Raw genomic sequence first — 27,692 nt, 5'->3', positions numbered from 1 at the left:
GGGTTGGAACTGGATGAGCTTTAAGGCCCCTTCCAACCCAAACCATTCTGTGATATGATATGACATGAGGTCCCTCGCCAGGCATGTCTTCACCCACGGGGTCATCTGTGACCCACCATCTCCACCTTGCCACAAGGCAGCTGGGCCAGAGACAGCTCAGTGCAGGGCTGTTCTCAGCACCCTGGGGCTGTGACACCTTGGTCCCCCTGCCTCTTGGTGGTGCTATGGGGGGATCCAACAGCAGGGAATGCCAGGGATGACACAGGGACACTCAGGGTCAGGAGGGTGGCAGGTCAGGGGGAAGCTTGCCCAAACATGGGGTCTGTGGCAGCAGAAACCCGAGGATCTCACTGCACCTCCCGGGGGCCCCAATGGCCCTGGGCAGCCTCCCTGGGGCCCAAACCCGGGGCTGGGCACCCCATTTCAACCCATTTCATGGTCCAAACCATGCTGCAGCCCCATGGTGACTGTGCCAGGCATCAGGCCCAGCCCCTGTCCCCCTGCTCCTGCCATCTCTGCCAGCAGTGGCAGCTCCCCCTGACCTCTCCCAGTAGGATGTGGGGGATGTGGGGGGCCCATTTTTGGCTGATAGGGTCCCCAGAGGCACGAGGAGTGTTGGGGAATGATTCATGTCCCATGGACAGGGAGCTGGAGAGTGAACTGGGGCTGCTAAGCCCCATTCACCCCCCAACCTGCTGCCCGGAGCACTACAAGCAGCTCAGGATAGTGCTGAAGCCAAATGGGGGGAGCAAGGGAGCAGAGCATCCCCTGTGTCCCTCTGTCCCCAGAGCCCTGTGTCGTCCCTGTAGCTCCGAGCAGCTCTGCAGTGGCCCAGACACCCTGACGTGGCCAACCTCCTGGCTGGTGCCTGCATAGGGCCAGCAGCAACCACGGGCCTTGGTGCAGCACTGGGTCCCATGCCAGGACACCCAGAGACGCCAGAGACACCTTGGAAGGGACAAGAGGCGCAGTGGGGACATGTCTGAGTGGCAGTGTGGGCACCTGGCTGGGATGTGTGGGGACAGTGGGAGAGCTGCCACCACCAAGGGTTGCAAAAGGGATGAGGGACCCTGTGGCCTTTCCCTAAATAGAACAATTTACCCCGATTGCCACATGCCGCATGGACACCAGGGATGGGCAGTGCTGGCCATTGCCCCAGCCGTGGCCTCTGCCCCAGGACGGGGGCAGTGGGGGGCTGGCGGCCCCATCCGCAGTGCCCCGCGGGCAGCAATGGCTCCGTGCCACTGCCACAGGAGTTTCACATTGTGGTGCCAGGTCCTCGTGCCTGTCCCCGTCCCTGTCCCTGCCTGGCTCAGGGAGAGCTCAGGAGAAGGGGATGTTTCTGGGGACCCCCATGGCTGGGCACCAGCTCGCTCCTTGGTCCCCAGGCCCCCCGTGGGATCCCATGTTGCAGCACATCCCCAGTGAGATTCTCCATACGTCGGCAGAAGGGGGTTGCTCAATGTCCCAGAGGGTTCACGCCTGGAGCGCATGGCAGCAAGGAGGGGGCAGAGGTGTCTGGCCCCCTGCCAGCACTGCTGCCTGCAGCCTGCCTGCACCGGGGGCAGGAGCTGGACCCACTGTCCCGGTGCCCCTGAAGTGCTGATGTTGGGGGGCTGGGATGGGACAGGATGGCAGAGGCCCCAAGCATCCCCCCTGCTCGCCAACCTCTCCTGGCGTGGGGACACAGCGGGACCCCCGGCCAGCTTGGGCGAAGGCCACGGGGAGGCTGGGCCAGGACAGATTGCGCAGAGCCAGGGACACGGCGGGGCCGAGCCCCAGCTGGGCTGGAGCCAAGCCCGGCCCTGCGGCCATCCAGCCTGGCCACAGCTGGCAGGAGAGGACAGCAGAGGACAGCAGGGGAGGGACGTGCCCCGGCTCTGCATAAAAAGCCCTCGGCAGAGATGGGGAGCAGGTGGCACCCAAGAAGAGCCCTGCCCAGCGCTGCCAGAGCCGTGGAACGGGGCCATGGAGCAGTACTTCTCAGCCACCCAGAAGATGGAGCAGGAGGTGATGTTCCCCAGCCTGCTCCGAGGGGTCTTCCCGCAGCAGGAGGGGGCGGCCCCGGCCGCGGGCGGCCACACGGACCTCTATGAGCGCTACCAGCTCCTCAAGGCCATCAAGCCCATGGTAGAGAAAGGCCTGGCCTCTGTCAATGACCAGAGCCTGACCAGCGCCGACGCTGACACATCCTCAGATGACAACGACACCATGGACGCCCAACTGGAGGAGCGCTTGTCCCACCACCTGGCCGGCTTGCAGCAGGTCCTCACCCACCTCACCAGGGACACCAACGCCCTCACCCGGAGGTACAGCCAGATCCTGGAGCAGATCAGCCCCAGCGAGGGGCAGCCCAGCTGGTGACCCTGTCCCCGCCGCCAGGTAAGAGCTGAGGGGACGTGGAGCCCAGGGGCAACAGCACAAGGGGTGGCCGATGTCCTCGGGGACGTCCCCAAGATTGAAGGGGTGGGGAGCTCCTGGGAAAAGCCTTGAAATGGAGGCTGTCCCTCAAAGGCTGGCAGATGTCCCTCTTCATGCCGAGGGAGGGGACTCATCCCATCCCTCCGTGCAGAGACTCCAGACGTTCAGGTTCTACGGACCCAGGGTGGGTGTCCTGGGTCTCCCCCTGGCGTGGCCTTTGGGGTTGAGGACCACTGCCGTTGCAGGATGGGTGCTGGTGGCACGAAGGAGAGGATGTCCCTATCGCTGACCATCGCGGGCTCTTCCCCAGCCCCGCTCGCCGTCCCTGCACCGTGGCAGCTGATCTCCCAGCACTCACACCACACGCCAGCGATGGTTGCGACCACCCGAGAACCAGATGGTGCCTTATCCTCATAGGAAGAAGCATCTGGTCATGTTGGGAGGTCCATCGGAAGAGCCGCACACCCCGTGGCCTCCTCTTTATTTTCAAAGAGCGGCACAAAGGTGGCGGCGTTGCACAGTGGCCCTGACCTCCAACAGTCCCCTGCGACTGCTGAGCCCTTTTCCAGCTGGTACCTGGACTCTGAGGTTGTTTTCCCCAATCTTTGCTAATAAAACAAGCCCTGTGAAGCCATTGTCAGTGTGGTACTTTCTGCTGGCTGAAACCCTCAGGAACTGCCCCAGGGTGGGGCAGGGGGACACCAGCTCTGCCGGGAGGGGACTTTCCAGAGCAATGATGGGGAATTTGAAGGGGCAAAGAATCACAGAATCATGGGATGGTTTGGGTTGAAAGGGACTTCAGAGACCATCCGGTCCAATCCCGGGCTGTGTGCAGGGACACCTTCCACTGGATCAGGTAGCTCAGAACCCCCTCCAGCCTTAGGGCATCCACAACTTCTCTGGGCAACCTGTTCCTGTGTCTCACTACCCTTATCCTAAAAAATTTCTTCCTTACATTGACAGCAACACCATCAAAACCTGGTGCCTCTTTTCTGTGCACAGAGGTGTGTGAATGTGCCAAACACACAGCCCAGACATGCAACAGGAACACGGACACTAAACCTCGCTGCGCTGCACCCAGAAGGGAGAAGGAGAGACATTGGCCCACACCCAACACATTCTCCAGGTTCAGGGCTCTCTTCCAAGGTCTCCCTGGGGGTGTCCCACCACTGCTGGTGCTGCCATGTGCCCCAAAGCCCCCCACGCCTTTCTCCAGCCCATCAGAGTTTGTGCCACAGAACTTGCTGCCCCAACCGGGACTGAGCCTGGGGACCATCCCTGAGGGTCAGAGGAGCTGCAAGTTTCAGCCTCTCTAGAAAGCAACTGCCCCCAGGACCCCAGCCCCATGTCCAGGTTTGGGTTATGTTGGAGGTTCCCATGTCCTCTCGCCTGTTCAGACCATTTTTTCTGGCTGTCAAGACCACGTTTGGCTTCAGGTGGTCCTCCCTGTTCTCAAGCAGTGGGGACATGGTCCCCAGCCACCTGTAGCCAAGTAGCCGTCAGGCAGGGGGACAGGGGCTCTGGTGGGGGCAGCTGGAGGCTGGATCCAGAACTGCCCCACACCTGAAAGGCTTGTGAGTGGTTTTGAGCAAGGACAAGGACAGTCCTGTTTGTGTCAGGGGAGGCAGAGACATGGGGGGATCTGACAGCACAAGGTGATAGGGATGACATGGGGACACTTAGGGACACATGTGTGGTGGCATGTTTCCCCTTCCTGAGCCGTGGCTGAGGATGTGTTCCCCACGAGGATGGGGATCGGGGGAGGCTTTCCCAAATGCCAGGTGTGCAGCCAGAGACCTGAGGAGCTCATTGCACCCCGCGGGGGCTCGGCACCATCCCCTCGCTGCACTGCATCCACACTGCGCAGGGCCCTGTCCCATGTGTGTCCTCGCAGAGCTGACGGCCAACTGCTGTCCGGTGGAAGTGGGGGGGTCCCATAGTGTTCAGCCCAGCTTTGGGGAGACAGGACCCAGTGTTCACCCTGGCTCTGGGCCAAAATGCCCCTGAATCTCTCAATTTCTGGGAAGGGCAACTATGGCATCTATGAAAGCAGCTGCTGAGCACCATGTTTCCCAAACACACAGGCCAACCAGTCTGAGGACTTCAGAGCAGATCTGCCCCACCAGGTTGCTCCTCAGCCCTGGCAACGTTGCAGCCTTCTGTCTTATGCAGAAACAGTGAAACATCAGGGGAATACTGGGAAACACCTAAGCTGTCCCCATTGCAATGCCACCTCAAGGAGGGGCGTGAAGGAACAGGCTAGGGGAGAAGTGGAGCTGGAAGATGGACATGGGGACTCCAGACAGACTTTGGAGCTCCTCTGCCTCCATGCTGATGGCAGAGCAAGGTGTTGAACCATGAGGCATGGAGGGACATCGGTTCCCAGTGAGGTGAGGACCACGGAGGAGGTGATGTCCCTCTGGTGGTCTACCTGGCTGGAGCTCAGGGATGGGACTTTTGTCACCTGGAGAAGATGGCTGTCACAGCAAGGAAGGGCTGCCATCACCTCTGGCAATGGCTTTTGGCTTGGGCTGTGAGCTGACAGCTGGAGAGGCTGGTGGTGCCCTGGGGAAGTATCATAGTGGGACATCGGGTGAAATGTTCCCCACCGCTGTGAACATCACCCGTTAGAGACGCAAGGGGCGCCCAGAAGAGGTCTGTGATGTGGGAGAGCTGGAAGGACACGCTGGTGACTTACGGGCCACTCGCAATCCCCCAGGACCCCCAGGTCCCTCTCTGCAAGCTGCTGCCTGGCCAGCCAGCCCTGCTGATTCACGGGAAACTTGTGCCTGCTCCGATGGCCGGGCATTGCATCACGCTGCCCCTGGGAATGCGTCAAGCCCCAGCGGTGCCCTGCTGCTGGCCACCACTTTTGGACATGACTGATAAGAGACACAAGATGGTCACAGAAAAGGTCTTTGTCCTTAAAAAACGCAGCGCAGGCCCCTGGCAGGACGAGGGCTGACGGGGCAGATCAGGCCCTCCCCGGCGTGGCAGGGGGCTGCTGGCTCCGCGCTGCCCTGGAAAGGCTCCCGGGGCACCCGCACCCTCGCCAGCTGCCACCGGGAAATAACCTTTTCCATACATCTCGTTGAAGCAGATCAGGATCGCAGGTTTATTTATATCTGTTTAACACCATCTAATTAAGCAAAAAAGGAGTGACCTGGGCACAGAGGGGCAGTATCAGGAAGACAAGAGATAAAGTGCAGTTTCGACCCAAAATAAGAAATAGTTAAGAAATTCCAAATACCCTTCTGTGCCCAGCCCCAAGAAGTCCCAGTCACACAAGCCCACCGCCCCCAAGGACGGGTGGGCTGCCAGCACTCCCACCCCTCCCAGAGGGCAGGTTCCCTCCTGCATACCCCTGCCTTTGGATTTGGGGGTGCTCTGGCCTCAGCCGTGCCCCCTCCTGCTGCCCATCGCCCACTCGGGCAGGCACCAGGGGGAAAGTACCCCACAAATTCACACCCACACACCTCAGGTCTGGCTCCCTGCTTGGCCGTGAGCCACCAAGGTGTCCTCAGGGCAAAGACGGGCACCAGCCTCCCAGGAGGAGATGGAGGGAGGGGGTCCTCCCCTCTGCTCAGCCCTGGTGGGACACATCCAGGTGCTGGGTGCAGTCTGGTCTGCCAGTACAAGAGAGAAATGGGCAGACTGGAGAGAGTCCAGTGAAGGGCATGAAGGCGATGAGAGGACTGAAGCATTTTCCATTTGAGCAGAGAGATGGTGTTTGAGCTGTTCAGCCTGGAGAAGAGAAGGCTCTGGGGGATCTTCTCCGTGTGTATAAAGTCCTAATGGGGATTGTGGAGAAGATGGAGCCAGACTCTTCCCAGTGGTGCCCAGAGACAGGACAAGAGACCATGGGCACAAACTGAAATGCAGGAAATCCCATCTGAACATAAGAAAAAACTTTCCTTTTTCTTACAGTGAGGGTGGTCAAAAACACCCTCAGCGGCTGCCCAGAGAGGTGGTGGAGTCTCCATCCTCAGAGATATCCAAAACCCAAGAGGACACGGTCCTGTCCCTGACCCTGCTGAGCAGGGGTTGGACTAGACCATCTCCAGAGGTGCCTTCCAGCCTCTCCAAGGCCGACTCTGGCTCTGTCCCTGCCTAGTGCCCCCCGTGCTCTCAGCCCAGGAGCTGCTGTGGGCTGCTCAGGGCATCTGATGGGGAGGGTTCTTGGCCAGGCTCGGGCTGTGATGCCGGCAGGGCTGCTCTCGGCAGTGTCCAACAGACTTTGGCTCCTGCTGTTGCCCCTCCAAGGTCTCTCCCTCATGCTGGGATGCTGTTGATTCCTTTCAGGCTGATACCTTCTTGATTTCAAAGTCCCTTTTGTAATTCCCTGGTCACTATTTAATCCAGCTGATGTCCCTCTTTCTCCTTAACATAACCAGTTTTGGGTAAACACCCTTCAGACAAGTATCAGCTGTTCATTATCACCTTCTTTCATCAGAGGGTGTTATCAAGGCCATTAGCTGAGGGTGGGCTGTGTGAGACCCCCACACCAGCCCTGCAGAAGGTGGGTGGCTGGGCAGGGCTCACAGGGGATTCCCTGTCTCTGGACAAACCCATCGTTGTTCTTCCTCCCTCCTCACAACCTCTGCAATCAAGGCAGGCTTCACTGCAGGGTGGATACCTCAGACTGTGAATCCCAAATATCTCTTGGGGGCTCCCTGTTGGTGTTTTGAGGGTCCTGCAGCACATGTGGAGGTTTCCCGTGGTGCTCCCTGCAGCCTGCCCACACCAGGCAGAGAAATCTGAAACCCAAGAGTCCTGAGCAACCAGGAACCTGCTTAAGCAGAGCTGTAATTAATTCCCTGGTCACTATTTAATCCAGCTGATGGTCACCTTCCCGTTTAGCATAACCAGCTTTGGGCAGGGACATCTTCCAGTACCTCAGGGCGATCAAAGCCCCGTCCAACCTGACCTTGAACACTTCCAGGGATCCACTTCTCTTGGACAATGTGTTCCAGCATCTCACCACCCTCACTGGAGAGAATTTCTTATGTCAGCAGCAAAAGCCAGTCCCCATTTTCTGGTCAGAAAAAGGTGTGGGTGTGCTGAACGCACGGCCCAGAGACGTGGCACATTCAGGGGGACACTCGTCCCATTCAGTGGGACACTTGCCGTGTCAGCAGCGATCTAAGGAGCTCTGTAGTTCTGCTGAATGAGACCCTGGTGACGAGGCAAGGAGGGGGACCCAACAGTCCCACACCTCGCTGCGGCACCAGCACCCAGAGCACGGCGAGAGGCTTCGCCAGGGGAAGAGGTGGTCGAGAAAGTGCTTTGAGACACGGCACAGAGCGGAAAGTCTCCCCTGGTGCACACGGGGAACGCGGCAGAGCAGGGGGAAGCCAGGGGAGAAGCTGAAAACCAGCATAGGAGATTGGTAATTCAATAAACATTCACAACTGGAGTAGCCCCAGCTGGAAGAGCTTAGAGCTCCAAAGGTGCTGAGCAGCGAAATTCAGGAGAGCTGCAGGTCCTCGGCCTGTCTGGAACACGTTTGGGTTCAGCGTGTGGATTCGGGAGCCAAGAACCAAGTGAGGAAGTAGAAAGGTTGGATCCTGATCCAAAGAAAAAGCAACATGGTAATGCAAAATAGGAATTAATTAGGGAGAGCATCTATTTCCACTAGCAGGACAGAATTAATTTCACAGCGAGACTTTGGCTACAGTCTATAGGGGCTGGTCCAGAGCACGCTCAAGGGTTAGGAAAAATGTCGATGGGAAATAAAAACGAGGAACTTACACTTTTCTGGGTTTTATAAAATATATGTTGCGTGAACAATCTTCCATTTTCACAACTAAAAAACTGGAAAACTAAAAAAACCTGAAAAATCAAAGTTATTATCCTATTACAGGTATCAACCACCTCTATACTGATACACCCTAATGGAATAGAAGCTCAAATAATTAAACGCTAAATATTAATCGTAGCTTTTATTACATGAAAGCGAGTAATGGTTCATTCCCCAAGCCATGGACGGTTGAACAGGTACAGCCAGCTTGCCGAAGCTCCCGGTACAGAATTAGTGCATCCAGCAACGTGTCACCCCGGGAGAAGTCCTCAGCGAACCGGGTGGAAATCCTCCAAAAGCTCCCCTATTCTTTTCTTTTCTGCAAGAGGCAAGGGGTGGAGGTGGGAAAACCTAATCAGCATTTGAGATCGATTCTGAAGATTTTTAATATTAAAATCTTAAGGTTAACAAAGCCATGAAAAAGCTGATTTTTGCTCCCAACAGTGAACTATTAGCTTGCTGCATAAACTAAATCTGTAACTTCTTTTCCACAGATCCCTGTGAGGAGATCGCAGTATTAACACTTTTTTATTTCCACCTATTTCTTCTGACACGGCATGATGCGGATCACAATCCAACGGCCAGAGTCACCTAACTGTACTGTACTAGAAATAGATAATTTTCACCAAAATTTGCCATTGCATTGCTGGGTTTAGGGACTACATTAGTAAAACACTGTTCTTCACCAAGGCTCTAAGCCAACACCACTGCAGGTTTCCTGCCATTTCTGTTTATTCCTTTTTCACCTGCTCTGCTTATTTTCTGAATATTCATCATGCCATATTTGAATCCACATGCACTGCAATTCTAGAAGAATAAACAGTAAAACTGCAATTTTACAAGAATAAAACCTGTGATTTCTAATTTTCATTACTTTATTTCTTCTTCAGTGGCACAAGTTTGATCTATTCTTAGGGTTTTTTTATCTTTGCCATTTTTTATATTAAAATAAGCTTTCGGCTGGAAGAGTTGGTCATCAAGGCAGCTGATCAGCTCAATAAAAATATCTATTTTCAAATCATAAAATCCTTAATACTGTTGCAACTGGGGTTGTGAATAAGCAGGAAAGAGTTAGCAGTACGACTTGCTAGAAAAGAACAGATGCTGCAAGCAGCCCAGCAACTTCTTTACACACATTAGCACATTATCTTGTATGTTAGAGCAGGCTGGGGTCTTTTTTAAAATATCAGCTTATAATACCTGCTGCCTTAAAGTCTTCTGGGTGGTGCCTGACGTACTCAAACAACTCTCTGTCCAGTTTGGCATGTATGTACTCCGTACGTTTAACAAGGTAATAGCCAACAAACCATCCCACGGTAGTGAACAGGATCTGGCGGTGAACACCTGCAGCAGGAGGAGTAATGTCCCCCTGTCTCAGCCCATCTCCTGACCCCACTTTCTCCAGCCCCCCCACTTTAGCCCCACACGCTCCAGCTCCTCTCTTCCCGCTTCACCCCTGCGGACAAGCCCCCCTGGTCCCTACAGCACCCTCACCTGCAGACCTCCCGTGGCCCCTGCCAAAGAGGACCTACCCTTCCCTCGGGGCTCCCTCCCCTTCCCACCACCCCAAATCCCCTCCACCCCCATATGATGCCCCTTTCCCCAGCCCCCTCCGATTAGCTCCAATCCCCCCCTGCCAACAGACCCCCACCTCAAGCCTCCCTCCCTCCCATTCACTCCTGCCCCTACAACCCTCAGTCACCCCAAATCCCACAGAGCACCCCTTTCCCGCCTATGCCTTCCAGCCCCTCCCCTTCCCCCAGCCCTATATCCCTCAGAGTCACTCCAAATACCCCACCCCCCCTTCCCCAGCCTCCCAAACCCCTCTGCTTCCCCAGCCCCTCACCTCAGGGCCCCCTCTCCTTCAATCCCGCCCCTATATCCCTCACAGTCACCCCAAATCCCAGAGACTCCCTTCCCCAGCCCCCGCTAATCCCCCCATCCCCTCACCCCAGGGCTGTCCCCCCTTCACTCCTATCTCAGTCACCCCAAATCTCACCCCCACTCCCCCAGCCCCCCACCTCAGGACTCTGTCCCCTTCCCCCCACCCCTTTATCTCTCAGAGTCACCCCAAATCCCACATTCCCCCTCAGCCCCTCACCTCAGGGTTCCCCCCCCGCTCCCCCCCAGCCCCGCCGCACCGGCTCGGATGACGGGGCGGCGGTTGAAGCCGTTGTCCAGCAGTGCCGCCATCCAGCCGACCAGACCCAGCCAGACCGAGCCTTTGTTGACGAGGGGAGGCGGCGGCAGCGCCCGCGACTCGTCGGGCAGGAACACCATGGCGGCGGCACCGCCGAAGGTGACCGGGCGGAGCGGTGCGGCACCGCTCTCCTTCCGCCGTTCCCGCCGCCCGGCGCTCGGGTTCCGCCGCCCCGCTGTTCCCCTTCCCCGCTTTTACTTATTTAACAAACAAAAATCAACCAAAAAAACCCACCGCCCCCCACACATCGGGCGGCTTCACCGGGGATGGGGGGGGGGGGGGGGGAATTCCCGCCATTTTGAGCCCTCTGGGGGAAGTGGCTGAGGCCTGCGCAGTGCCAGGGAGGCCAGTCTGTAATTAAATCGAGGTTTTAATTAAACCCTAAAATCAAACCCAATTCCTTTTCAGAGCTCTTCCTGCCAACAGATTAAAGGCTAAGACCTAAACTGTTGTTTTTCTTTTTTAATTAATATAAAATCACATCAAACCAGTTGCAACTGTACCAGGATTGACAGAACCATTAAAAAAACCACATTGGAACACATCACAGGTCTTAAAGCATTCCCAGCTTCTTTCCTAAAAAATACTATTTAGCTTTTCTCTGCCCAGGATCAGGTTGGGCTGTCACTGCTCCTTAGTGGGAGATGCCAAAGTTGAGGCAGGAGTCCTTGGAGGAGTTCAGCTCGACCTGCAAAGGCGCTGCTGGAGAAGAGCACGGAGAGGGTTTTTTTCAGGATATTACCATTCCCCTACAGATGAACACGAGCACTGTGGGTGCCTTACCCTGCCCACAGCTTTGAGGCTGAGCCCAAAGGCAGAATAAGGTGGAAGTGGCACTGAAGCACTGCCAGCAGTCCCAGCAGCTAAAAGGAGCATATCAAAGGAGTTAACGGAGTAGAAAAAGCAGGAACTATGAGAAAGTAATGAAAACCAGAGTGAAAAAGGTCTGAAAATTAACACACTGGCTGTGAAAAGTTTCAATGTACAAGCTGTTTGGTTACACAAATGGCCACAGCAACTAGTCTACTGTCCACCCACTGTCCTAACAAGGGACACGCTCTATTTTAACATCCAAAATATTCGAAGAACATGAAAAGCACAACCATCCCATGTGCCTTCATCTCTGAAGGGGGTCACATTCTCCAACAAACATGGAAGAAACTTCAAGAACTGCTGGGGAAAAAAAAAATCCATCCCTTTTCCCCTTCCAGTTTCATGTGTCAGTACTGGGCTTGAAACCAGACCCCAATTTATAGAGCAAAATCTTTTAGACATGGTTACATAGGGTTTAAAAAAGCATGATGAACTGCATCAAGCTGTAGGTAACTTGCCTTCAAGGGTAGGTGATTCTGTAGAGGCAGAAGACAATATACCTCTTCCTCAATTTACTAGAGGAACTGTGGACACTTGGTCTTTTGTCATGGTTGCAGAATTTCACATGAATTGCAAATAAATATAATTATCCAGCCACATTATCTGATACATTTAATGGTGTTAAAAAAATCCTTATTTCAGAAACACACCTCAATTTGGTAATCTGGTCTACAAAAATAAGTATTATAAGACTATGAGAACCTCTTTGCAAAGAATCTATGAAACAAGGAGATCAAAGGGACACAGACATATTAAGCAACTAATTTGAAGACCTGACTCTCAAGCTCTAACAGTTTGACAAAGCACCTCAGGACAAGTTGCCAGCTACTTGTGTAGGTGTCCCTCAAAAGCAGGGCTTTGGCATGAGCTGAAAAAAACCACAAGAAATACTCAAACAAAAAATATCAAGTTTTTAATTTACCTATTCTACAGAATGCAGTTACAATGCTCTCCTGCACAGCAATGATCCCTTGTAATTTGTCACAACAATTTTTATTCAAACACAAACAGTAATGGGAAAGCCAGGCAGGTTTTCCTCAGGACATAAGTCTGGACCTCATTAAGCTTCACAGTTTATCCACAGCAAGTGGCACCTCACCGCAGCCCATGTTATTGTGACGAGCGCTTCTGGTCAGAGGTATCCTTGTTGGGCAGTACAGAAGTGTTGGAGGAAAACTGCTCATGGCGATGGTACATGTCTGCTGTGTCTTATCAAGAGTTGTATGTCCTAGTGACAACCCCACACCGTGCCGGATTATCCCCTCAGAGGGATAACCTGGGACTGGTCCCAACACTGTGGCTTTACTCGGCCTTTTGTCTGACAGAAATTCTCTCAGTCAAGACAGAGATGTAGAGTTTCAGCCAAGCGTACGTGACACCCAGAGCACAGTATACAGAGGTCAGCAACAGAGGGACAAAAGGAAAGTGCCTTTTCCAGGGGGTCAGAGGAAATATAATCTCACAGAAGATTTCCAAAGGCACTAGTTGGATAAGGTAGATTGTTTCAAACCAGTTAAGGAGAGGCCTCTCCCTCCTGTCAGAGGAATTAAGAAAAAAAGTGTTAAAATACATGATGTTCACTAAAAACAACTACTGTTTTTCAGCTATCACTGGTGGCCAGTGCAAAGAATATCCCCCATTAGTTAACTATAAGGCTTTAAATAACAGTTTGAAGAGTTTCAGTAGGAAAAAAGTGTGATAACATTTCCTTATCATATGGTTTGTACACCAAGTTCCAAGATGCCTTGGAATCTAAGTAGAAATCTTATCAGCTGCTCCGCTTCACCTCACATCATTTCCATGACCAACTGAACAGAGACCTTCATGCACACATTTGTTCCAAAGTGGTCCATGTCCAAAAACTGGAAGTGTCAGATTTATCTTCATTTCCTCAAGTTCTCTGTAGGATGTACTATGAGCCAATCTCTCTTGAAAAGGACATTAGTGGCAGGGTTTTGACTGCAGGTAGTTTACAGGGGAATTCATGTTCTTCTTGAAGGAAGCTGGGGTTTTTTTGAAAATTAGGAACAAGAACCTTGAAAAATCTGCATCTCTAGACAGAAATTAACTCCTACAGAGGTTTTTACTTAGAGCTCTTGAGACAGAATGATTGAATTGTGGAATACTAAGGGGGAAAAAGCAGCCTGGCTGAAAGAGGATCACCTACAAACAGCAGGTAGCTGAAGTACCGAACACAGGTTTTTAGCATTTTGAACATCTTCATTACAGCTTGGCTCTGCCATGAAAAGTCTGGGAAATAGGAAAGTGGGGACTACAAGGGTTATAAGGATAAGCACCATCTTTGGTAAAGTGGGTAAGAGATCAAGAGCCTGTAAAAATACACAGGATGATATGGGCAGTTATATGTTCTGACAGCCAAGTGTTTGCAGGAGATTTGTTGACAAATTACAGCTTGTTAATGTATGTTATTTATAAACTGTCCCTTCCACACATGGCAATACTAAGTACCACTGCAAAAAACCACAGTAGTATTTACAACTGTTAGCACAAATAAACGACCTCTAGATAACTCACTGTAGTGAGTGCTCCAATATTAATTAAATCCTCACTGGCTACAGCATTACAACTTTGTGCTTTAACTGCTCATCAAACAGGTGGGGATTTGCAGCCTGCTGGGGCTAACTGGGTAGCTGTCAATTCAAATGTTACAAGGATGTGCTGTAATAATCCTAATTTAAACCTTGCCTCCTGAGAAGAGAGCAGAGGCAGCAGCATCTTTTGACTAGTAACACTTCAATTTGATACTTCAGCATCCGTTTTCTGTGCTGTTTGCCCCTTATGACAACACTGTTCCCAGTGACAGAAGAAATGGTTTTGTCCTTGGCATTGGAAAGAAGTTTCTTTAATTACCTGAATAGAGAATTCAACGAAGAGAAGCTATAAACAGTAAACAGCAGCATGAGCAGTATTTTAATCGGAAGCTCTGAAATACAAGGAACATAACGTACTTTTAAAGTTAATTACAAAAACCTTTTGCCATATAAATTGCAGTATCTTTAAATCCTGCTAATCCTATTTGCATTGTCCAATTTAATTATTTTCTCCAAACAGAAGTAAGTGTTTTACAGCTTAGGGCACCTAAAAATAAGCATAGCTATTTACTAAAGCAGATGCCAAGCAGTTGCAATACACTTACTTCAATTATCTATAAAAATACTGAACTCATTAATTATAATTACAATACAATAGCACTGCAAATAAGATTTTCCTATTAAAAAATAAATCACAAATTACTGGGCTGGGAAGCTTAAAACATAAGTGTGACAACCAAACCAATGCTATCTAGTTCTAGGTTATGTGGTAAATAAAAGTTAAGTAATAGAGAAGGGGGAAGAAGTGTCTCATTTCTTAAGGCAGCAGCTTTGCTATGCAAATAAGCAGTGTCATCAGACCACAAGAGTGTGAGTGTCTGGATTTGAACTCTCCCAGAAGGACAACAGTCAATATAGTGTTATAGTGTCATCATAGTTATGAAGGCCCAGGGTTTAAGTGAAGCAAACAGACCCTTGAATCATTGAAAGGGGAGGCAGGAAGGAACAGATTTTGGTCACAAAGCCAAATCTGTCCCTATACGTACTGATTTAACTGACGCTGCTGAGTGATTTTTTTTAGCTTAAGCACATTACTGATAGCAGGAAGCAGCAGTCAGCTGGAAAAGTCAGCAGGAAAACTGCCTACCAGGCTTATGTTTTCAAATTGTCTTTATCACTTTTGCTTCACATGGTTATGTTAAACAGGGAAGTTTCTAGAACTGTGGCAGAATGAGGGATACCAAACACTGACTATGACAATTTCCCATCTCTGTTTTCACTTAAAGCTCTTCCACAGCTTTTTAAACCAATGTTTCTTTTCACTAGTTGGAGAGTTTGTATTTATGGAAACAGGCTGACATACGGCCTCCTGCGACTTTCAACTTATTCCATCAAGTAATCCAAAGCCATTACCTGCACATCATCTCTGGAAAAAACCCCAAAGCAGTAAAGTGGAAACACAGAAAGAAAGAAAACACTTTACCTGGTGGCGTGAATAACAATGGAAAAAGAGAGAAATGCCCTATGGTTGTCAGAAGCAAGTAGATGCCAGCATCCTTCGCTCTCTGAACAGACAACAAGCTAAAAATTACAAGAATTTGTTACACTTTTGTCTTTCAGTGAAGAAACTTAATTTCAGCAAAACACTACACAATTCACAAGAAACTGAAGAACACATCAAATTGAGTTTCACAGGACCCCAGTCCTTCCAAACACTGGACCTGTGATGAAGTCTCCTGCTTCCAAACCACGTGGCCTCAGAGATAAAAATGCAGGAGAAAAGTCAGCCAGGAAACCCTCCCCCAGAAAGCCACACACACCCACTAAACACAAATATCAGAAAGGCCTGAAGTTTTCTACAAATGGTCTTTTTCCTTTGCCAGCTGGCTGCCAACACCATCACCCCTACTTTTTCTCCCTCCTTTCGTTTCTTCAGTGTTAATTCCCTTCCTCCCACAAGTCCCACTGCAAGAGTTTAAGCATCACTAAACCTCTGAACAAGGAAAATAGTTTGTAGCAATACTGGTGAAGCAGCTTATGAACTGCAGCCTCAATTCTACCCTGAACAGGCACTAAGGTAGAAACTGCGTACTGTTCTTGTCAAGCATTGTGCAGAAGGTCCCTCTCCTCAGGTGGCTCCTGAATAACCTACCTCGTGTTTTAAATATGAGCCACAAGCACTCGTCAAGGCTTGAACTGCCTGGTAGCTAAAAGACTACAATATTTTTACATTTGTCCTGGCCAGAATAGATCTCTAAACTATTCAGAGAGAAAAAGAACTAAATTAACTATAAATGCTTGCGGAGCTTGAGTACGACAGCAGCGTCAAATGTCTCAGGCTAGATAAGCCAATTAATTTCCCTCTTTAAAAGGCAAAGCCACAAGACACACCATGAATGTGTCTTGGACTTTTTGGGTGCAATGAATGTACTGCACAAATGCAGTAATAACAGTGGGGAAAACAAGACTAAAGAAGCAGCCTGCTTTTGTCCACTATGTCACATGAGTGAAATGTTTTATCAAGCCTGCTCCCAAGCTGTCACTAAGAAAAGGAGGCTTCGAGGGGAAGCTAAATGTAACCTTTTAAGAGCTGTGGGTCCACATTCAGCCTAAAACTGAACCCTATTCTTTCATAAGCATGGTTTATTTTGGGTTTGGTTTTTTTTTTCATTATTCTAACAGCAATCAAGCATCTGAATCAAAACAGAGATTTTCTGTGTACTATGCATCTTAATACAATTCAGCATTCAAAGAAACACAAAAGTGTTTATGTAGCACGTGGGCCTGTGTGTCAGACTCCTGAACTGATCGCTTAATCATCCCAACACCGTACGCTTCTGTTCTTCCAATCATCTGTAAGTTAGTACAAAGCTTTGCTGTGCCCACAGAGCTGACATGAAAATCAGCTACTACCAATAAAGCTCTACTTAAAGCTTCTGTTAATGCAAACTGTTGTAAAGTATAAGCCAGTTAGTATGTCATAAAAGATACTGTTTAACACTACACCAGTTTCCCACATATGCTATACTAGCATCAGCACATTCTACTGCAAAGGCAGCTACATCTTATTGTGCCTAAAATTAATTTACTTCAAGTGCCCTAAAACTTTACAGCTTAAGGCATTCTATAAACCTGTTCATTTTCTGAGATATACTGAAAACAAAGCGATCCTTTTTGAGGATTCCTCAACAAGCAGCTGCAGGTTCAGTCTGGCCAACTACTACGTACAAAATTCACTTACCTTAAAGGCAGAATAGCAAGAAGTATTGCTTTTTCATGCACGTGCCAGCCAAACATGAAGGAACTCAACGCACAAAGAACAAGGCACTGTAGAAAGCCTCTGGGCCCTTGAGGTTTAAACCAAAGACAGAAAACAGAGGGCTAGAAACAACAGGCAAAAACAGGACTTCAGTGAAGAGTCTGGCAATCCTGAACACAAGCCACTGTCCAATGAGATTTTTTCAATGTAAATAAACACCACTGCAACCCAGGCTGTGCTTGTGTGGCACAAGTGTTATAGAGCACTGGAGGAACCCTGTCTAATCTGGATGTATGAGTAGAGCCTTAAGGACTTCATTGGTCTAACAGGAAGGAAAAAGACTGAAAGACTACAACCAACTCTGTTACTTGTGTTGCAAGAACTGCCTTTGAATCTAACCCACTAAACTCATTTTATGGAAGTTACTACATACAGGCATTGAAACAAATACTTCCAGTTAAAGGCCAGTTGCTCGTTAGAGTGAAAAAGACTCTGTACCCAGATAATTACTTACTGATCCTGCAATTCTTTGTCACGTGAAGAATGCTATGTCTACCTGTAGCTCATTCTGTTAGGAACACCATAAGCTGTCCAAACAGTTCCAGCAGTACCTCTACTCACATCCTAGTTCGACTAACTTATCACAAAAGGTTACTACTAGCTCTGCATGCAGAGTGGTTTTGATCCAAGGTTGCTTTTAATATCTTAACTGTTCTAGAGCTGACACAGGCCATAATTTTAGCCATACTTGAAGAAAGTAATATTGTGCACCAAGATAGATATTAATGCCACATTTATCCTAATAATTGCTTTTATTATTTTTATTTTTGTTTTTAAAGAAAACTTACTTGTTGCCCTGGAATTAAAATTCATGTGAAGTGCATGCTAATCAAATAAGATCTATGGGGGACAAAACACATCAAGTTTCCAAAAAAATATTATTTGTTCTTACCAATATAGATATGAAAGTACAGATTAATGTTGCCAGGGGAGTCACACAAGGGAGGACAGTATGCTGAAATTCTTGAACCAGCCCTCCTGTCATTGAGGCTTTAGGAATTTTTGTGGGATCAAGAAAATTACACTTTAAACCTAAAAACAAAACATAAAAAGCACGAACTGATAAACATTAATGAAGAAAATGAAGTAGCTGAATGAAGTATATGCCTAAGTCTTTCTTTTAAAGGATAGCAGAGAGCAATGATTGATTTCTGACCTACTGCTGGGAAGTTATCATGCACTGGATTATATAGATAATCAGGTGATTTAAGGCAATCTGAAAATGTAATTCGTTACCTGCATTTCAAATGGGGAAGGAAGACTAAAATCTAGAGAGCTCTAGCTGCATTTAGGCACCATATAGTAAGATTAGCATACTGTACCAAAAATTGTTAGTGCTTTATCCATGGCGTTGTACAAAGCCCAGAAGTTAGGGGCCCAGTAAGCATGGCAGAGGCCTCGCTTGAAAGGAAAAAGCCGTGAAATGACTTGAGGCAGCTGGCCCTACAGAAAACAAAAAAGAAGACAGAAATGACCTCTTGCAATGAGACATGGTTTATATTTTTATAACACAATTTTCTAACAGTTCAGGGGAGTAACAGGTGCAAAAAGCAGTTATTACCAATACTATGAAGGGGCCCAACGAAAGAGCAGAAACAAGGCAGACAATCAACCCCAGAAGAGTCACGTGAAGCACGCTGAAACTTCTCCACTTCAGGGATCCATCTACAAGAAGCAAACAGATGATGAAAAGTTACTGTTGCAAGTGGAGAGGGAGACAGCAATTCACTATTAGTGTGGAATGCTCTAGCACCTATATAAAGGAAAAATACAGGTTTTATGTAAAATCATTCAGTTGCTTTCTTCAAGTTAGTTTGCATTTACTTTTTTCACATTACAGCTCCTCCATTATACAGATTTCTAGTATTTTCTCTTTCAAAAGAAGCACCACCTCTGTTAACGTGAGGAATATCAAACATGTCTTTCAGTGCTAAGAAGTGAGGAGAAACTCAAAGGAGGACTTTGAAATAGCTTCTGATACTATCTAATTGTTTCATATCCAGAATAATTATTAAGGCTTCAAACTGCCATCTGTGGTTTGTTCATGTTGGTTTTTCTTAATAAAGAACTCCCTAGAAACATGAATTTTACATAGATAAATTTCAAAGATCTTTAAAGATCTGTCCAACTCTGTCACTCAAACAGACTTTTCGTTTGACCCACAGACATTTCATTTTGATAGCATCTGCACATCTTGAGTCTTCCCCAGGCTCCTCTAATTAACACAATCCCCCAAAAGTGAGCGAGGAAAAACCCACTTACCTGCATTATTTGCAGTAAAACAATAGGATCGTAATAAATAAATGCCATATGCTGGGGCCACATATATGTAGATGTGTTTGAAATGCAGAAGAACAGCAAAAAGAAGAGCACCCTCCAAGTATCGTTTCTAAAGGAAAAAGAAAACAAAACCCAAGCTTTTTTACTTGTCCTCCTCCCTTTCTACTAACTTTTAATGGTCCTCTGTTGTACTCCTAAGGTGTCAGGACATTTATCATAAGTGTAAAAAACCCGAGTATTTACTTCAAATTACAAACTCGGTAGCATTATGCACAACAGGTATGGAAAAGAAAACAACATTCTCACATGATACTTGGAAAACTGGGGTAGGCCTCACCTCCCTGCGGCTTCGGAGTTACGTTTTCTGAGGACTGGTGACTTGGAAGAAGGTAAAATGGCAGGAAAGCATGCCACATTGCTGAGGTGTGACACAGAATTTCGCTTTCTCACAGGGAACTGCACTGCTGCAGCATCAGCAAGCAATTATGGTGAGTTTCAAGTTCTCCTCTTCCCCCCCAAACTCAACAAACAATTAGACAGTCATCTTAGCACCCCTCAACTTTGAGCTGCTCCCAATACCTTCAGTATAAGCAGCAAAGTGAAGCTGATTAATGCACCTGAAATACATACGGTTAAAAACAGGAAAGAGCCACTCAAGTTTACCTGACATAATCGCGCAACAGAAAGAAGCATCAGCCCAAATAGAAAGCCATTGTACTGAAAGTGGATATCTGAACTGGAGTCAAGAAAGGAATAAAGCAAGTTTTCTTTACTACCATCAGTATTCTGGGGAAGACTCAAACTTATAAACAACGAATTCAAATTAAAATGGAACTTAAATGAAGAAAGTAACCTTAAATTCACTCCACATAGACATGAAGTCACTGCTTAACCATACCTGTAAACACAGACAAGATCTACTAATATCAGTACACTATCTCGATGAAATAAAGCATAACAATCTGACCACATACATATCATGCAACTTATATAAATCAGAACAAATGAAAAGTTAATTCTCCACTTTTTGAATTTTTAAATATTAGTTTCTTCCTCACACTAGTTAATGGATGGAGACAGTAGCCCTCACTTATCACCTACCACCTGTAAGCAGGCAGCTTAAACCAGGACTGGGACAGACAAAACTAGTTCTTCCTCAGCTAGATCAATGCACATTGTCAAGACTAACTCACAATAATTGCACCTTCCAGAGGTGTTTTTATATCCTCTTTAAAAGAAACCCTTGCTAATTCTCATGTAACATTAACCAATTGAATACAGCCTGAACATAAGGCACTTGCAGAGATTTTCCTTGACATAGAACAAACCTAGACCACCACCCAGAAAAAAAGAGGCTCTCTGCTAATACTTCTGTACACAGGCAGAGGGGGAACAGCCAGCAGGAACAGGCATGTTGCTGCCAGACTGGTCCTCCTGCCATTCTGGCAAATCAGACCAAAACCTGAACAATTTCCATTTTGTCAAATAATAACTCTAATGAAAACATGAAGTTATTGAATAACCTCAGAAACACAAACAGTAGCAGCATTACTTGCTGTGATAGTAATATTCATGGATTTGTACCACATGCTGTAACAGGTTGCTAAAAAAACCCAAAACCAAAACACAAACCAGCCATAACACTTTGAAAGGATACGATCCACAATTAACAACCCAAAATTCCACAAGAGCAGAACAGCAAGAATAAATGTTGGTTTTTCCAGGACATCCTTTGCAGCTCGTTTTCCATTTACACATCTGCAGCACCTGAACAAGAGCAGAAGAAACAGACATCTTAATTGAAACAGCCAACAAAAACCTTGTTGCTTTTAAGAGTTGAGAAGCACACTTAACCCTAAGAAAACTATTTTATCAGGATGGAAGGCAAGGATAGAATTCTTGCTAAATTCATCAAGAGAAGACAGTGTCGTGAATAAAGTTTAGTAAAAAAAAGGATTTTAAAATTTCAATAGCTGTAGTATGTTCCACACGCTAAAGCTTAAGTAACTTAGTCTCAGGTTTAAGGCTCAGGTTCAGTAACAACCATACAGTTGTCATAACCTGTTTGCTATCGACTTCTCTTAAACGAAGAACATATTGATACACCTGGAGCCAAAGTACCAAGTTGTATTTAAGGTCCCCACTTGGACATTAACCTCTTCCTGGCTCCCCCCCAATATTATGAGTTATTTCTGTTGGTTAAAAAATATCTTATTACTTCTCAGTGTAAAGTCATAAGGTCCATATTATTTCTGAAGGTAAGGTTAGATCACATTAAAAAGTTGTGGATGATTTGTGTTGAATTGCTATTAGAAGAGCCATTTTAAGAATGCCAGCTCATTCATGCATCTGAGTCAAAACACTAAAAGGAAAAAAAGTCACAATGCAAAGCTAGCCTGTTTCAAATAAAGAAAGTAAATAAAGGTGCTTAGGTAGTGCTCCAGTGCAACAGAGAACTTTCTACCCAAATTTTGAGCAGACAGAATAAAATGAGGGAAGACTGTTACAGCCAAATTGTTAAGGTAGGCAACATATTTCTCAAAACATCTCTCCCCCTTTACTCTTTAGGTGTAGGATAAACACCTATTCACAAAGTCAGAGCACACTGAAAACATACAATCTGAATATTGTTACATCAGTTCATCATCAAGAATACCAAAAACACTGGAGTGACTTAGCATATTTGATACTTGGCATTTTGTCACAAGTTTCCTTTATACTTCTACTCAAAGTTAAGAGAGTAATAAAAGTAGTAACAGGAAGAAACAGTTGGGTGCACCCAAGCTGTCCTGCAACTCCTACAAAATGAACCCAGCAACAGAAACTCAATACCTATAACATGTGAAACAGCAGCTAATGTGTACAAATCTGATCACATGCACAGCATCTCCAAGAACAAAGTTATCTTGTGTTCAGCAGCATGTTCCAAATTTCTCCTTGAACAGGTTAAAGCAACTTTGATATTTCTGTGCATTTACAAGTTTATTTCTACAAACAAGCTTTTGTTGTTACTCTACAAAAGTTTCATATATTAAAGACTACCCACTGTCCCTAAAATTAGAACATTAAGACTTACTCACGAACTGCATATACGAAAAGGATATCTGTAAAGATGACAGAAAATCTTTGGAAGAGGATGGTTGCACGACTGGTGTAATTTAGATTTTCAATAACCAACATCTTGGGGTCAAAGTACTTGGCAACATGCGAAAGTGCACACTCAAACCAAGCAAAAAATGGTGGATAATCCAGGGTCCATTGCGAAGTCTCCTAAAGACAAGATTAAATAGTTTAACACGATCCATGCTGTTTACAGTCCTTCAGGTACAGTTTGTCACAGCAAATCAGCTGGTGTATTTTATCTCAGTAGCCTCTACTTAACAGAAACTACTTCTCAATAACATAGCCAGCTGTATGGTGCTGAACATGATTTGAGCTATTCTTCTGTAGTACTGGTAGAAGGATGGGACACCTCTTAATTAGTAGAAAAAGATTAAACAGCATTCTATGTATCTGCACCTAACCAGTATATAGCTGTCTGTTCTTTATAAATCAACTCACAGTAACAGGGCCAATATTAAAAAAAATTCTCAATAGCTCACAGTGAATATTGGTCTACATTCGAGGAATCACCAGCACCATCAGCCTTGTTACAGTCTCAAAATTATTTTTACTCATTAGTCAGCAAGTCTTAATTCTAATAAGACCTTATCAAGATCAAATACTATTATCTGATCTCTTCCCATACAGACTGTTATTATGCCCTGACCAATGATTAACTCCTTCGCTATGGAAACGGGAGAGGAGGAAGGAGGAACAGTGCAGGTTGGGACGGGGTATATTTGTCAGCATGCATGTTCCCAAATGTTTATGTTATGCTGCTGAAATCCATCCTATGCTTTAGCACTGGGATCACACTGGGATCTCCAGGAATGTGTTTTACTGTATTGGATCAGCCTGTCAGAAAGTTCTGCGCTACACCAATCATTTACTCCTGGATACACAGTTCGCAGATGCTTATGTGGAGGAGTACTAGAGACTATAGTATTTACTCCAGAGCTCAAGGAGATACTGTGAGATAAATTAAAACCCAGTTGCGGAGGGTGTGCCTATCACCAACTTAAAGGTGATTCACCTAGATTAAAATCGATGCATGCTAGCAGCACACCAGCAGAGGCTCAAAACTTTAATACAGTGATTGATTTCATAATGTATATACCCATTTAAATGATTCTTTACAGTGATAACTGTGTGCCATTAATGACAAGAGCGAAGTCAGCAGCAATTTAAGACCACTGTGCAACTTGCTCCTGTGTTACACTGCCTTTCTAATAACACATGTGCCTCAATTGTCTTTTCTAATAACCCATATGCCTTAACTGTCTTTTCCATTTTGCCTTCATAAGTACTAGCAGCTTCCCCAAACAATTCTCATTTTTAAACTAAATGCTACGCAGGGCCAGCAAATTGTGATTAGTATGTTTCTGTACCACTGCATTACAGCCGCCAACCACCAGCATCCATAGCATGTACTTTCTGCTAATAAAAGCCTTTCTCCTCTAGCATTCACACGGGCTGACATACCCAATGTGTCTATAATTTATACACAGCTAAAAAAACCCCAAACATGTACTTACTTCATAGTACCACTGAGAGATGGGTAAGTTGTGAGTGATGGCAAGCCAATTCCTATGGACTTCAAAATCTGTGGAATAACTACAGAAGGTTTATATTAAGAGTCACATAGGTACACTTAAAGGAGAAACATTTCAGAGCACAGTGTCAGCTTCCTTTTTATCTACCTGTGGTGACCAGCTCTAGAGCAAGACTTTGATCAAGTAACTCCAACAGTAACAAAGCTGCTGCATGAACTTTCTGTGAAGGACATATACAGGTGACTATAGGTCAAGAATTATTTAGCTCGGCTTTTTCTGACAAGTCATGCCAAAATTACAGGTTCTAACTGATTTTTTCAACAGCAAATTGATCTCTTTGAGGGGAAGAAAGCTACAGTGCCTTTTAAAATTAAAAAGCGTTAATGTTTCAATACATTTAGAGGCCCTGCCAAACAACAGCCAGCCGGAATGGGGTGTAAGCACCTCCAAACACAAAAGCAAAGCTACTCCACGCCGCCGAGAGGACGAGGAGGCAGCACCACCCCGCTCCCCACAAGCGCCCGAAGGAAATAAGGCCCTTCAGGACACCAGGGCCCGCTCAGGAACCGCGGCACCACGCCGGCCCGTGCCCCCTTCCCCACCCATCCTCGGCCGCCCTGAGGGGCCGTGCAAGCCAGCCGCCGCCGCGGGGGGGGGGGGGCTGACAGGTCGTGCCGCCCGCCCCAGCGAAGCTCCTTACTACGCAGGGATGAGGAGGCACTTGAGGAAGGACACGCCGAGCGCCAGGGTGAGAAACCAGCTGCGGCCGCCCGCCGCCATGGCGCTGCCACCCGCCGCCATAGCCCGCCCGCGCGGACGGCGCCGCCGCGCATGCGCCATCGCGGCGGCCGCTGCCCGCCCGCGGGGTTTAAAGCGCGCGACCCCGCCCACAGCGGCCGGTGCGCATGCGCCGCGCTGCCCGCGCGCTGGCCGGCGGCTGGGGCGCAGTACTGCGCATGCGCGGGGAGGGGTGGGGCGGGGTGAGCTGAGGGGGGATTTGGGTTGGGATGGGAGCAGGTAGGGGGGTTGGGTGGTGCTGGGTGTGAGTGACATTCGACAGAGTTCCCCAGAGAATCCTCAGCGAAAAACTGGCTGCCCACGGCCTGGACGAGCGAACGGTCTGCTGGGTCAAGCACTGGCTGATGGACGGTCCCAGAGAGTGGTGGTCAATGGAGCTAAATCCAGCTGGCGGCTGGTCACAAGTGGTGTTCCTCAGGGCTTGGGGTTGGGACCATTTCTGTTCAACATCTTTACTGATGATCTCGATAAGGACATAGAGTGTATCATCAGTAAGTTCGCAGATGACACCAAGTTAAGCAGGAGTGTCGATCTGCATGAGGATAGGGAGGCTCTACAGAGAGACTTGGATAGGTTGGATTGGTGGCCAATGTTAACGGGATGAGTTTCAACAAGGCCAAATGCCAGGTCCTGCACTTGGGCCACAACAACGCCCTGCATGGCTACAGGCTTGGGGAGGTGTGGCTGGAGCTGTCTGGAAGAAAAGGATCTGGGGGTTCTAATTGACAAGCAGCTGAACATGAGCCGGCAGTGTGCCCAGGTGGCCAAGAAAGCCAATGGCATCCTGGCTTGGATTAGAAATAGTGTGACCAGCAGAAGTAGGGAGGTGATAGTCCCCCTGTACTCTGCACTGGTGAGGCCACACCTGGAGTGTTGTGTCCAGTTTTGGGCACCTCAATACGAGAGGGATCTCGAGGTGCTGGAGCGAGTGCAGAGGAGGGCAATGAAGCTGGGGAAGGGCCTGGAGAATAAATCCTGTGAGGAGCGATTGAAGGAGCTGGGACTGTTTAGTTTGAGGAAGAGAAGGCTGAGGGGAGACCTCATCACTCTCTACAGCTCCCTGAAAGGACATTGTAGAGAGGTTGGTGCTGGTCTCTTCTCACAGGGAATTAGTGACAGAACAAGAGGGAATGGCTTTAAACTGCAACAGGGGAGGTTCAGACTGGACATTAGGAAAAGAAGTTTCCCAGAAAGAGTGGTCAGACAGTGGAATAGGTTGCCCAGGGAGGGGGTGGAGTGACCATCCCTGGATGTGTTTAAGGGTCATTTAGATGAGATGTTGGGGGATATGGTGTAGAGGAGAACTTTGTAGAGTAGGGCTGATGGTTGGACTCGATGATCCAAAGGCTCTTTTCCAACCTGAATGATTCTGTGATTCTGTGACATGGGGTTGGGTGGTGGTAGGCCTGGGTTACATGGGCTTGGGTGGTGTGGGGCCAGGTATGGAGCTGGGTGGTGTTGGGCAGTGGTAGCCCTGGATTACATGGGTTTGGGTGGCTGTGGGACCAGGTGTGGTTCTGGGTGGTGTTGGGCCTGGCTGATGTGGGGTTGGGTGGTGTGGGACCAGCAGTGGCGTTGGGTGGTTGGTGATCCTGGGTGTTGTGGGGTTAGGTGGCTATGGGACCATGTACGGCGTTAGGCGGTGTTGGGCCTGGGTGATGTGGGATTGGGTTGGGTGGTGTGGGGCCGCTGTGGGCCTGTACTTGCCTGGGCTTAGGCTGCGGTGCCATCATCCCTGGTCTCACACAGGGTTGGCATCAGCCCCAACTCCATCCCTTCATGCTCCTCTGTATTTACTAGAGCTGAGAAATGCTGTTCCTACAGGGCTCAACATCAGCCACTGCTTCCAGGAGCCTCCCCTGTCCCTGGGATATGGTTGAGGAGACGGAGGGCTCTGGCTCACCCTGATCTGGGTAATCTTTTAGGATCTCTCTCTGGATGCTCCTTTGCATCCCCTCTGCAATGTGGGGCAGGGTGCCGGGGAGCCCATCACGCCGCTATTGCCATCAGCATGGGCTTAACCATGTTGATTTGGGACACAGAAACAGTGTCCCACCATGTGCCAAGAAACAGTGTTTGTGGGTGACTTGGGTGGAGAGCATGGGGGAATTTATGGCAGCTCTCATGCTGAGAGCTGCCTGGCATCGGGCAGAAACCACTTCAAAATTACACCAGGTTAGCTCTGCTCCAGGGAGGTGCTATCTCCAACCACTGTCACAGGGGTCTGAGCTGGCTTCAAGGTTTAAAGTGCTTTTCCAGAGGAATAAGCTCAATTTTTTAATACCTGGAAGAAATTGCCGGTTGGAGGGTGGATGCATGCAAGGCTGATGCCTTTTCACTTCCTTACAGCAAACCTTCATCTATCTAGGAATAGTACCTTGTAGGGGCTGCATGAAATCATACAGATAATATGTTAAACTTATTTTTTCTTATACCGCAGCAATATATTATGGTTTGTTCAAACTCTGGGACTAGAGACAAGTCCAACAGCAGTAAAGCATTAGGGTTTAAGAAAGAGAAATGGAGGAATTAATCCTCTGTTTCTAAATGTTTGAAACATAAATGAGCTAATGCATTTAAAATGGTTTCCATTATTTAGGAAGGCTTGTTCATCCAAGTTTTCTACAACCGCACTAATTTGGGGGGGAGCTTCCTACAATTCTCAGGCACGAAGATGTCTAGGTAAGCGTTGCAATGATGCACTGTATAAAATCCTTAGAGAGAGGAAAAGAACAGATTCAGCAAGCATCACTGCATGCTCTTTCCTCAAGAAATGTATGTCAGGCAGAGCATC

At 48.0% G+C, this 27,692-nt stretch overlaps 3 protein-coding genes across 5 annotated transcripts; 1 reads left to right on the top strand and 2 right to left on the bottom strand.

Annotated features, from left to right (window-relative positions):
* Positions 1-1,927: 1,927 nt before the first annotated feature.
* Positions 1,928-3,054, top strand: LOC141920316 (thyroid hormone-inducible hepatic protein-like). The gene is made up of 2 exons (XM_074817019.1): positions 1,928-2,382; positions 2,667-3,054. Exon 1 carries the CDS (start codon positions 1,969-1,971, stop codon positions 2,362-2,364), a length of 396 nt encoding a protein of 131 aa, XP_074673120.1. The 5' UTR covers positions 1,928-1,968; the 3' UTR covers positions 2,365-2,382; positions 2,667-3,054.
* A 5,294-nt stretch (positions 3,055-8,348) lies between these two features.
* Positions 8,349-10,614, bottom strand: NDUFC2 (NADH:ubiquinone oxidoreductase subunit C2). Its single transcript, XM_074816425.1, has 3 exons — positions 10,363-10,614; positions 9,422-9,565; positions 8,349-8,540 (listed from the first exon to the last, which is right to left on the bottom strand). The coding sequence occupies exons 1-3, from the start codon at positions 10,499-10,501 to the stop codon at positions 8,491-8,493; spliced, it is 333 nt and encodes a 110-aa protein (XP_074672526.1). The 5' UTR covers positions 10,502-10,614; the 3' UTR covers positions 8,349-8,490.
* Positions 10,615-12,185: 1,571 nt separating this feature from the next.
* On the bottom strand, positions 12,186-24,919 carry ALG8 (ALG8 alpha-1,3-glucosyltransferase). Of its 3 annotated transcripts, none has more exons than XM_074816421.1 (13): positions 24,801-24,919; positions 24,083-24,161; positions 22,522-22,715; positions 21,103-21,212; positions 20,109-20,176; positions 19,428-19,554; positions 18,727-18,830; positions 18,488-18,608; positions 18,058-18,197; positions 17,088-17,227; positions 15,330-15,427; positions 14,166-14,238; positions 12,186-12,828 (listed from the first exon to the last, which is right to left on the bottom strand). In XM_074816421.1, the coding sequence occupies exons 1-13, from the start codon at positions 24,899-24,901 to the stop codon at positions 12,597-12,599; spliced, it is 1,587 nt and encodes a 528-aa protein (XP_074672522.1). In that variant the 5' UTR covers positions 24,902-24,919; the 3' UTR covers positions 12,186-12,596. The 3 variants fall into 3 exon arrangements, with proteins under 3 accessions (XP_074672522.1, XP_074672525.1, XP_074672524.1); XM_074816424.1 differs by having other exon boundaries at positions 17,088-17,193; positions 18,058-18,156; XM_074816423.1 differs by having other exon boundaries at positions 24,083-24,150.
* Between the last annotated feature and the right edge of the window lie 2,773 nt (positions 24,920-27,692).

The sequence above is a fragment of the Strix aluco genome, chromosome 2 (assembly GCF_031877795.1).
Source record: "Strix aluco isolate bStrAlu1 chromosome 2, bStrAlu1.hap1, whole genome shotgun sequence".
NCBI lineage: Eukaryota > Metazoa > Chordata > Aves > Strigiformes > Strigidae > Strix > Strix aluco.
Note: the sequence above shows the minus strand (reverse complement) of the source record. Positions and strands in the feature narration are given on the sequence as shown.